This window comes from Ursus arctos, unplaced genomic scaffold, assembly GCF_023065955.2.
Source record: "Ursus arctos isolate Adak ecotype North America unplaced genomic scaffold, UrsArc2.0 scaffold_33, whole genome shotgun sequence".
NCBI lineage: Eukaryota > Metazoa > Chordata > Mammalia > Carnivora > Ursidae > Ursus > Ursus arctos.
This window is the reverse complement of record NW_026623019.1, coordinates 10421212-10432887: the sequence shown is the minus strand read 5'-3', so window position 1 is coordinate 10432887 and position 11676 is coordinate 10421212. Positions and strand designations below refer to the sequence as shown.

At 40.8% G+C, this 11676-nt stretch overlaps 1 protein-coding gene across 1 annotated transcript in view; it reads right to left on the bottom strand.

The window, feature by feature from the left end:
- Window positions 1–2281: 2281 nt before the first annotated feature.
- TJP2 (tight junction protein 2) overlaps window positions 2282–11676 on the bottom strand; it is a 70379-nt gene continuing 60984 nt past the window's right edge. The window contains 7 exon segments of the mRNA XM_026519333.4: window positions 2282–3109; window positions 3111–3258; window positions 4870–4955; window positions 6026–6355; window positions 7571–7681; window positions 8853–9065; window positions 10279–10379. Of these exon segments, the coding sequence (XP_026375118.1) occupies window positions 3092–3109; window positions 3111–3258; window positions 4870–4955; window positions 6026–6355; window positions 7571–7681; window positions 8853–9065; window positions 10279–10379 (1007 nt within the window). The 3' untranslated portion in view covers window positions 2282–3091.

The window sequence follows — 11676 nt, the reverse complement described above, 5'->3', positions numbered from 1 at the left end:
TCGGGGACGGATGGGGAGTTAGGAAGCACTGTTCTGACTGGCAGAGACTGAGCACGCTGCTTGTGAGGCAGGGCCACCGCGTGGACGCCGCCGGGAGGCTCGGGTCAGGCGTGGAGGCCGGAGGCTGAGGATGCTGTGGTTCGGGTAAGTGCCATGTTTTATTCTACAAGTTCGTGTGAGGTTTGCATTGTGTTGTATGATCTGCCCTATGTTTTAAGCACCCCCCCCAGTCTGAGTAAAATGGATTTTCCAGAAAGGTGGGTGTATTTTTCTTGGGGCTTTTTTATGCCTTTTATATTGCTATTTGGGAGGCATTGGCCCTAGATACTCCAGAATCGATATCTTGACTAGACCAGGCTTCAGGGTGGTCGTTCTTCACTGCACTTTTCGGGTGCCTTCTCCAGAATTTTTACTAAAGGGCCCTTGGAATTGTGCTACTGGCTTACATGAAAGAACACGGTAAGAAACACCTCTGGCAGGGGTCTGGCTGGCCCAGTGGCTGGAGCGTATGACTCGATCTCGGGTTTTGAGTTCAAGCTCCACGTTGGGTGTAGAGATTTACTAAAAAATAAGATCTTTAAAAAAAAAAAAACAGACCTCCAAAATCATCTTTGCAAGCAAGTGGCCGTGGCTGCATGACACAGTGTAAAACCCCACGTAATAAAAAGACTAGGCGTAGGGGGAGAATTCCAGAACAATTTCCCCAGCTCCTTATGGACATTTTGAATCAAATCAGGTAGCAGTCATCTTGTGCCCTTCACTGGCCTCTAGAAAGCAGAAAATCCCAGACAACGTGTTAGAGTGAACACTACCCTCACTCATGGCTTTGTCTTTCCTATTCTGATATTCTTCTCCCCTTTCCTCATTTGCCTATAATCCACATATATCATAGTCAGCCTTAAATCCTTCCCAGAACAGTATTAATGAAAAATGGGTGGAGCAGGCACTAGTGGTCCATGGAGCATATTGTGGGACCTTATGGGTAACAGAGGTCCTGCTGGTCTGCACCACTTAATGTACCACAAAGCAAGTGCTAGAGCCAGATGACAGCCCAGCTCCTGATTGAAAAGCCTCCTTTCCCCTCCCAGGCTTTGCAGAAGGCTCATTCAGGTAGTAAAGGACACAAGCAAACTAAATCATCATATAACCAGTGTATCTTTTTCCATCCACAAAAGGTGACTTTTATTTACCAAATACACAGATTTGAGTCAGTGTCTTTAGGACTGCTCAGAAATTCATGGTACTGCACTAAATGGTTTATAAAATTCAGCACCAAGACTGAGAGAGACACAATCAAGGACATATTTCTAATATTGTATTAAGTAAGCTGAATTTCTGACTCAAAGCTAAACACCTTTGCGGCAATTCATATTATAAAAGACTCCTGATGGAAACCAAGACTCTTCTCCTTTCCTAAATTCAGTGCAGTTTTGATTCATACAAGCCTAAATTCCTGGGCTGTCTTGTTTAACTTCTAAACATATTTCAGCCTTTGAAGAGTGACTGTGGGAGTATAAATTGATGCAACTTTTCTAGGAAGCAATTTGGCAGTAAACATTAAGAGCCTTAAAAACATTCCTTATGCTTTTGCTCAGTAATTCCACTTCTGAGAAACTACCTGCAGAAAACGATTAAAATGCTGATCATTAATGTACGGAAATGGGTTATACACAGAGGTACATTTCATGTAAAAGAGGCAAAAAACTGGAAACCATCCAAACTACCAAGGATAGCAGAATTGTCTAGTTATGAAGTCATAGGATATACTATTCTGCAGTTACTAGCAATAATGCATACCTGAGTTTTAACCATCTGTGAGAAAAGTTCATGATAGAATGTTAAATAGAAAAAGTAGAAAACAGGCACCTCAGTGTCTCAGTCGGTTAAGCGTCTGACTCTTCATTTTGGCTCAGGTCATGATCTCTGGGTCATGGGGATCAGCAGGGAATCTGCTTGTCCCTCTTCCCCACCACCCCCTGCTGTGCTCACCCTCTAATGAATGAATAAAATCCTTAAAAAAAAAAAAAAGGAAGTAGAAAACAGAACTGCAAATACAGTATACCCCTAATTATAACACATACAGACATCCACAAATATGTACTCCAAGGAAATGCACTAAAATTATCTGAAGGATGAGATGATGGGTTTCATTTTCTTTTCCACACGGGTCTCCATTTTCATGTTCAGCAGTGAATGTGTTTTCATTTCATGATCGCTAATTGAAATAAAAGTTGCATTTAGAAATAAGAACTAGTGTAGAAATCTACCACAAGGCAACTTATTGACTGCAATATCCTCCTTTTTATTAAATTACAAAACTGCTGTCATACACACGCTTTTGGAAATACGGTTTTTCCAAGTATCTGCTTTTGTGGAGCACATGGTTTTAAAACAAAAAATTTCTATACCAATTTCTTGGTCTTCAAGCCATTTAGCACTGGTAGCTGCAAGTATAGCTACTATATATACAGTCAGATTTTATGGAAAATATTACAAAGACAAATGCCTTGAAAAGATGACACAGTGCAGAGAAAACCATAACTAATAAGCTGGTATAAAACTTTAGTCAAAAAGTTTTAGTCCATTATGGCTTTGCATAAAGCTTCAAAGGTAGAAAATTTAAGACACTTCTCATCAAAGGCACTTAGAATTGTAATAAAATATTTCTTTGAATTTAGTCTGAGCGTGACAGTATTTTAATTCCTTTTTCACATTCCGTCTCACATTGAAACGGTCCTCAAAGGCAGATATTAATGAGGGAAAATAGTTATCACTTCTTAATATACATGTTAAAAATATGCAAACAGAATTAATACAGATTTTGGTCCACTGAAACAGGTAACAGTATCAGACTGTAGTGTTTTTTTAATTCTGAGCAAAAAGCCATAAACTCCCGAGACCCAGTTCCACAAACAGAGCCTTCAGTTCTTAGTTTGCATTGGTTTCCCCCTGGGCTCCCTTTCAGGAAATGGGAGTTCAGGTCCCACATCTCCACAGTGCACTTTCATTAGAAAGAACCATCCCGTGGCTCAGTGGGAGTGGTGCTCTGAGGTGGTCCAGCGGAGAGACGGAAGAGTCAAGTTGTAGTCATCTATAACTCCGTGTCCCGGGTACCGAGAAGGCTGGCCGTAATAGCCGCGCTTTGAGTGTTCTGACAGCTGCTGGCGGTATTCTTCCTCTTCAGCATCACTGCCATAACTTCCTCTGGGATCCTGATAGAGTCTGGAAGGACCTTTCTGGGGCTCAGGTGGCCTGGAACTAACAAAGTGAGAGTGTTAAATGCATCCCACAGCTCATCCACGGCTTCTGACTGCCCTGTGGCAGTGCGGCCCTGTGCACAGGACTGAGCAAACCTCTGAGACACATGCCACACTTTGCTGACAGACCAGGGCCACTTTTGGCCCCGCTTCAGGTTCATCGTGGGGGAGTAACAGGTTAAGGCCAATGCCCACTTGGGCTATGAGTGAGGAAGCCAGCCCTGTGCTCCCTGACCTAAGAATTTCCCCACTGGACCAAGGGTGCCTTCCCCACCCCTGTGTCTTTGGCTACAAGCTCACCCAGCAAGTGGCCACCTGGTTGGCTATACCACGGTTCAACTGTTAAAGAAGAAATTTGCCTCTAATTTTCTATTGCTGTAAAACTAGACACTAGCTTCCAGTCAGGTTGGCCATAGGAAAATGTGACTTTTTTTTTTTTTTCTATTCTCAGAAGCAGGAAACAATCCAAGTATAAAAACCTCAACAGGAAGACACTGCCATAGTTCCTAATGCTTATGTAGCATTTTAAATATAAAGCATCTTACCAACACCGGTCAATTGATTGTCACCTTCCCTTCAGACCACAGTTCAGCACACGTGGCCTGACTTTGCTATGGATGCAAAGGAATTAAGGAGCTTGACTAAGAGCCAGAATATATTAGTGACAAAACAATTAGTGTCTAAGCCCCAGGACTTCTGCTCATGTGCTATCCCAATATAATTTAACATATCTGTGCTTCAGTGTGTCAAAGGGGACTAATTTGATATGTCAGTGATTACACTTTGTCGGTGAAATTTTGACTCTATAATCTTTATAATTAAATGACTGAATAAGGGGCGCCTGAGTGGGGCAGCTGATTAAGCGTCTGACTCTTGGTTTCGGCTCAGGTTGTGATCTCAAGGTCCTGGGATCGAGCAGCGCTCAGCCCTGTGAAAATGGGAGAACCTCTTAAGCTGGGACTCCAGGGCATTGAATCTCTCCTGCCTTTATCACTGATGTGCTTTCAATCTCATGGAATGACTGTGTTGGAGGCTGCCTGTGCTGCATCTCAAGGCCTGAGCACATACAGGGAGAGAGGGCCCCTCATCCACCTGCATCTATCTGGGTGGTTATAAGGGAGTTATAGAGAGAAACTCACAAGTTCTCAGACCACCCTTCCTGGGTCACTCATTAGCACTTCCAAAGACAACATACTGACTGTGCATTGGGAAAGGCCAAATATAACCAGCATGCAATTCTTTGAAAGCCCAGTGGTATTTACATTTAAAAAAAAATTATAGGGGTGCCTGGGTGGCTCAGTCAGTTAAGCATCTAACTCTTGACTTGGGTTCAGGTCATGATCTCCACAGTAAGATCCAGCCCCGAGTCCTCTCTGCACTCAGCAGGGAGTCTGCTTGAGATTCTCTCCCTTTCCCTCTGCCCCTCCTGCATGTGCCCTAAAATAAACAAATCTTTTTAAAAAAATTTTTGACTGAAAAAAAGGTAAATAGTTGGCCAAGAAAAAAAAAGTCTTCTTGTTACACTGAAATGTAAGTGAAGAAATTCTTTCTTAGGAGTCCAAGTCTTAGACCAGCCCCCATTTTAAACCTAATACCGCTGAGCACCCCTTACCTTGTGTGCTGGGAAGGGCCAGGGTCTGCCCTGTGTGTTTTGATTGGAACTGCATAGATATCAGGATGCTTCTGAGCAATTTCAATCTGTGGCAATTAAGAGGAAAAAAAAAAAAGAACAAAAGGGAAAGAATGAATGATTGCTGGTTCCATTTTCCAATCCCATTTTAAGTAGAGGAGGAAAAATAGACTCAACTCTCTAGTTTTTATGGTTGTATGTGAGTGCCTGGTATTACATGTCAAATAAGAAAAATGTTTAAAAGCAATGAAATTCTGCCACATGCTACAACAAGGACAAATACTGTATGATTCCATTTAAATGGGGTTCCTAAGTAGTCAAATTCATGAATACAGAAAGTAGTTCGGTATTTACCAGGGACAGGGGGAGGGGATGATAGGGAGTTTCAGAGAAGAGGGATGAAAAAGTTCTGGAGATGGATGGTGGTGATGAGTGCAGAACATTTTAAATGTATTTAATGCCACTGAACACTTAAAAAATAGTTAAAATGGCAAAAAATGGTTAAAATGGTAAATGTTATGTATATTTTACTGCCAAAACAAAACAGAAAAAGAAAAATGCTCAGAAGCACTGCTGCTGTTTCTTAAATGAAGAAAACTCCCATTTTCACTGGGCAGAATATGTTCCATGAGTCTTCACTTACATTCTTCTTTGACCTTTGAAAGGTTAGATGTGCATATGGTACAGAAATTCAGACAGTATCAAGAAGTACAATCTATGAGCCTTTCAATTTAGCATCCAAGGTTTGCTTAGTTTCTACGGCAAATCTGAGAGCAAATTCAAATTCAGTTACCAAACAAATACAACAGATGTTTAATGAAAAATAACTTCAGAGAGGCGCTGATTCTCTTGTCATACTTCTCCATTCCAGAACCTGCTATGAAGTTCTGAGATATGAAAAGCAGAATTTTTTTCACCTATACTGTTGGGCTTTCTTGATTAGAAGAAAAAGGGATACAGTGATAGCTGGCAATCTGAAAATGACATACACATAGCATGTGCCTGTGGTATCAGCCATGTGAACATCCTTTTCATGTCTGTGCCAGTGAAAAAAGGACTGCAAATCATTATATGAAATGAAACTTAACATTTTTACTGTTCACATGCTAAGGTAATCTAGTGGTTTAAAAATTATTACCCTTGCATTCTGTGCTTCTTGGAGCTCTTGCATTCTCTGTAATCTTGCCTTGTGATCCATCTTTTCAAATATTTTCACTTTGCCCAGGACAGACTTGGGAGTGCCTTCTTGCTCCTCACTGCCCTCTCCCACCTCCTCACTCTCTGGGGGAGGGACAGGAGTGGAGGGCTTCAGTATAGACCTTCCAAAGGCAGGTTTTGCTGCAACAGGAGGAGGATAACCTTTGGTAGATGCCCCAGAAACTTCATTACCAGCAACAGCTGAGGGGTTTGACTTATATTCATGGGATCTGGAGAAGTCAAAGGATTCTTCTCTGTTCTGGGTTTTGGCCTGCAGAGAACAATGAACATATTTTTACCTTGGGCTTTCAGTTTATTTTCAAATCTGTATTAGTGATTTAATGCACTCCCATTTCCTGATCAGTTTCCAGAGGTAGTCAACAAATACCATTCTGACAAGGAATCAAATACTACAGGACAAACAGGCACTGGTTGGACATCCTGAGCCTTACCTTGCTTCCTACAAAAGAGTATTAAGAGCTCTAGGAAACCAAGAGGGTGTTGGGGAAGGGCTGGGAGGCCTACAAGTGTAGAGGCAGATCAGACCTACTTTTGTACTAGAAGAGATTAAGATTAGTATCTTGGAGAAGACCTCAGAATGAGTCAGGGGGGTTCAAGATCGAAGAGTGGGATCCTGAGTTCACATACCAAGTGTGCATGCCCTAGCCCAGAGGGAAGGCCTCTGTCCAGCCACGAATGAGACTGGAGCGGGAAGGGCAGCATATAACACTAACGGCCACTTTTCCTTCATACTTCAATCCTAGGCCTGCTTGTACCTTTTCAGTGATATATTTTATCAGGTCACTATTTCTGAGAGCTCACATAATCTGTGATTACTTTCTTCCTATCTAAAGTATTGAGTTAAATGGAGAAATTTTATTGGGTTATTAGAGGAACCCTGTATTTATAGAGTTGATTCAGAAAGGGGGTTAAAAAAGTCGTGTGACATACACCATGTGTTCTTATTATTGATTCTGTTCTGAGTAATGATTTAAATTTAAAAATAAATTAAGCTGTCCTCATAATGAGAGGCATCATAAACAGTGATGGTGATTGTTTTCTTTAGTAAACCATCGGTAGGAATTTTCTGGTATCAGACTGTGGACAGAAAACTCTAACTGAAAAAGAAAAACAAATTCCTGAGATAGGTGCTTCTGGACATTCAGTATTTGTCAAATTTTTATTCTTCCTACAAAAAAATTTTTTATAATAAATAAAATAATGAATAAGTGAATATGTAAATAAATAAATAAAATACCAATAGTTCTAAAACTGTATGCTCTCTGAAACTGCCTTTCCTTCTTTTCACTCTTCCCTAATTTTGGGGTTCACCCAACAAACCAAAAGACACGTTTTAATACTAAAAGAGTGAGCCAAAAACATAATTCAACACCATCTCATTGTGTGTGCTCTTCCTGGCTATGCAGGAAGCTGTCCAGGTGTCTGCTTACTCTTCCTCCCCATCGTGGGCTTCCCAGCCACATACCTTAGGCGGCTCTGGCTTGAATGCTGGGGGTGGGCTACTGTCCCTAAGTTGATCTCTGCTAGCAGCCCTCCTCATCTGAGCTCGTGGCTCTGGGCTGGGTTTCCTTATGCTCTACAAGACATAAAGGTTCATTCACAACAAGAAGATCCCAGCAAAAAGAAGAGAACATTCATCTGCTTTGCTGGAGTTCTGCCAAGCTGCAAGAAGTTCAGAAGTTGAGGTTCATAACTTGCATAAATTGGGATACTGACCCAGTGCTGCTTTACTGAAGGCAGATACCAGCATATTCCCATTAGCAAATGCTGAAGATATTTTTTTTAACTAGCATCCATTGTAGTAGTCTCCTCCTTTAAAATAATCCCCCCCAAGTCCTCCTAAAGTCTAAAATCTCTTTTATCACTTATAGCTGTCAATATTTTTAAGCATTAGCTCATCTACACCTGGAGACATCAGGGAGTTAATTTATTCTTTATAACTTGTCCACTGGTATATACTAATTTTTTGGCCTTGGTGGGTTTTATCCCCGCTTCAACTTATTTTTTTAGTACTTTTGTTTCTTAAAGAATAAAACCGTTCACCAAAGTGAGCTGACTTGGTAAAGAGAAGTCCACAAGAGTAACTATTCAAATGTATGGATAACCTCATCTACGTTATCCCAATGTTCTCTGAGGTGCAACTAATAACTGGTCCTAACTTAGTGCTGTTGACACGATCTCTAGGATCACAAAAGCTGTCTATTCACCGGTGGATGCACAGTACACATGATCAGACATCTGATCATAAACTCAATTAAAAAATTGAAGTACAAGAGAGAAGGAAACTGATGGGGAAATACTCAGGAGTTTTGGCAAGATTAGAAAGGTTAAAGGTAGGATGGATAAGAAAAAGCAAGGACACCTAAAAGTACAAAGAGACCTAATCAAAGGTTACAAGTAAATACAACAAAATTGTATTTAAAAATAATGTTCCACTTATAATTTGGACAGCTGGCACATAAAGCTGTTTAGTGTAACCATCATGCTCGAGAACATCGGTGTGATGAGTGCTGATCACTCAACCTCTCTCAGCACTGAGTTCCTGTCTGGCTTTCCCATGGACCACAAATGCTATCGTACAGGCATTGACTTTGAATCAGAAACCCCCTAGAAGCCATCAGTTCCAACTCTTAGGAATACCTTCCACGGCACACTGAATAAACAGTTGTCCAGAAGAACTGAAGTGAAACAGCGGACCCTCCTTTTCCTGCTCACGGCCTCACAGCCTGTGGCCTGCCTCGCCTCACCTCCTCATGCTGCACCGGCTCCGAGGAGCGGGTGATGGAAGACACCAGTGGCTCCTCAGCTGGCTCATCCAGCTCATTGTCAGTGTACGCGCCTCCTTCGCCGTCGGTGTCTTCAAAGTCACTGATGAGGCGGCTGTCGCAACTCAGATAGTCTGCGCCCATGGCAGTTAAGTAGGACATGCGGTCTTCAGGGTCATCATCCATCCCTTCCATCTAGAGGAATTTGTGTCGGAGGGTCAGTGGGGTCAACATGGCTCCTGGGAGTGGGGACTCAAGAAAATTCCCAAGGGCACAGCCAAGTGACTGAAACTTTGACATGTTCTAGAAAGGGAAGTCATCTTTATCTTCCTTAAATCACTTGGCCTGAGATTACTAAGTTAATTTTTTGTGCAGGGATTCAAATTAGGAGCCCTCCACCCTATCTATCCTTACTGCTGTGCTGTATCCCACTACTGAGCCATGCATCCTCAGACTGCTGTGCTTCTCTTCAAGAATTTGGGCTCCTTTCCAGCTTTTTCTAATACTTGTCTCCTGTAATAAATGTACACTGCCTGGTGCTGCACACCTCTCCATTCCTCCACAAAGTTCTCAAATCTTTGAGGAAGGAAGCTCTGTCCTGTTCGACCTGTTCTCACAAAGGAGGCTAGCACAGAACCTCAGCAGGCTGTAAGCACTCGGAAGATGCTAGACACCTTGACTAAGCATGCAGTTTCCAAAGGGCAAGACTAGGACTCAACAATCTAATTGGTAATTGAGTCACTTTCGCAACAAAATCCTCTGACATCTCACAAACTAGTTCAATTCAGGTGGACTTCAGAATACTAGCATCAAAGCCTAGAACCACAGGAAATTGTGCAATCTCTCTGCTTCCTCCCTTCAATAGAACTGTGGGAAAACTACCTGCACGGATGAGAAGCTAGCCAATTTTAGAAGCCTACACAAGCTTCTGAGCACCTTCTTACCAACCCACTTGAATTCCGAATTCCTAGGACATATTCTCCTCCAATCTTCTAAGCAAATGATTCCAACTCTGCTAGCTTTTCCTTTTCTTAATTTTTAAATATATTCTCCATGACCCTCATCCTCACCTCTCCCTTTCATGCTGACTTTCCTGTATCCTTAGTAAGCTGTGGAGCTCAGCAGAAGTTCTTGTAAGCTCTGATTAGTGTGCTTGGAATACAACACTAGTTACTACGTTAAAAGTAAAAGGGAAGTGAATGTAGGGTCACATACATCACATTCTACTTTTCTTTGAAAGGTCCCTTCATTTTATTACTTTTTCAGAGAATTTATAAAATTTCAAACATGATTAGCACACATGCTGGAATCACTTCAAATGGGCATGGTTTTCTACATTCACTACCCTCCTGAGAAAAGATTCAGAACATGGACTCTCACCTCATAGCAGAGTATCTATGCCACATACCTTTCCTTCAGAGACCCAAACTGCTTCTCCTTGCTGATGCTGAATTGTGTCCTTCAAGCTGCCAAACCAACTATCATTGGCTGAATTTAGGTTGATAGTAGCTATAGAAATGTAAACAAAAGGTTTGCATCAACTCCCAGAACAATGTTTATTAAAAATGTGACTTCACATAATTTTACTCATTTCTGTCATATCTGAATTAAAACTTCGGCAAATGCAAGAGAAAGTACGCACATACTTGAACAATAAATCCCTTCAGCTGCATGTAATTAAAACCATTACTGGTCTAGCTGTTGGGAGTTTAGATGAATGTTACAAAGCTAAAAATGAATTACTTTCTTTTCAGAGTGTCTATTTTTCAGAAAAGCTACCTTTAAAAGATATGCTTTTAACAACTGTGTTTTTAGGAGCAAAGAAAACACATCTAAAACAAATACTATAAAGATTGTTTTATGCGCATGTATGTTATAAATAAGAAAAACAAACACAAATTTACTGTTGGGTATCTCCAAAAAAATACTAAAGGTAACATTTAAGTGTAAATAATTTTGATAGGCTTAAATATTTTAGAATATGTATACAGATTAGCCAAACTCTACAGGTGTGTATTCAAAGAATATATATGTTCTATTCAGAATGAAATATAACTTACATAACAGTACTACGGATCAACCAAGCACTTTTCCAAATAACCTTACACGGACGAGCTCATTTCTTGTTTATCCAAACCTTACAAAGTAGGTATCGCTACTGTCCCCATTTTGCAGAAGAGGAATTGAGACACAGTAGTGAGAATAGCCCAAGGCTTTACACCAAACAAGTGAAGAAACCTAGATGCAAACTCTGAAGTTTGCTTTTAGAACCTATTGCCTTAGCCACCACACAGCAGAGCCCATCTAAAAACAAATACAAAATACCAACCAAGTAAAACATGCAGCCGTTCTCCAGCAATATTAATTTATGGACCTAACAGGGATAAACTGGTCAAATTGCTCCAGAATAATAAATTAAGTTGGGCCTAAAGTGATCAGACTGCAGGCAAATTAGGATTTTTTTTTTTAAACTGTGCCATTGTCTTTTATTAAAGGATATGGCATTATGTGTAGCACCCAAAAGAAAACGGGCTTGTTGGTATAAAAGTCAGGCCCCCCTGGTCCACCTATCCTGAAGTCTTTGTAATGCTATATATATAGCCAAAAAAGAACCATTAAGCAATTTTTAAGCAACTACATTTCAAGTTTTCTTCCTAGTAACCTGTACCATTCTTTCTTTTAAAATGTTCTGACCCTGGCCTTGGAAAATCCTGAATGAGCTTAAAATTTCCTTGGTTATCAGTTATTTATAGCATTAGAATAAACTGATATATTGGATAATTCAAGGAAAATTAACCTTGATTCC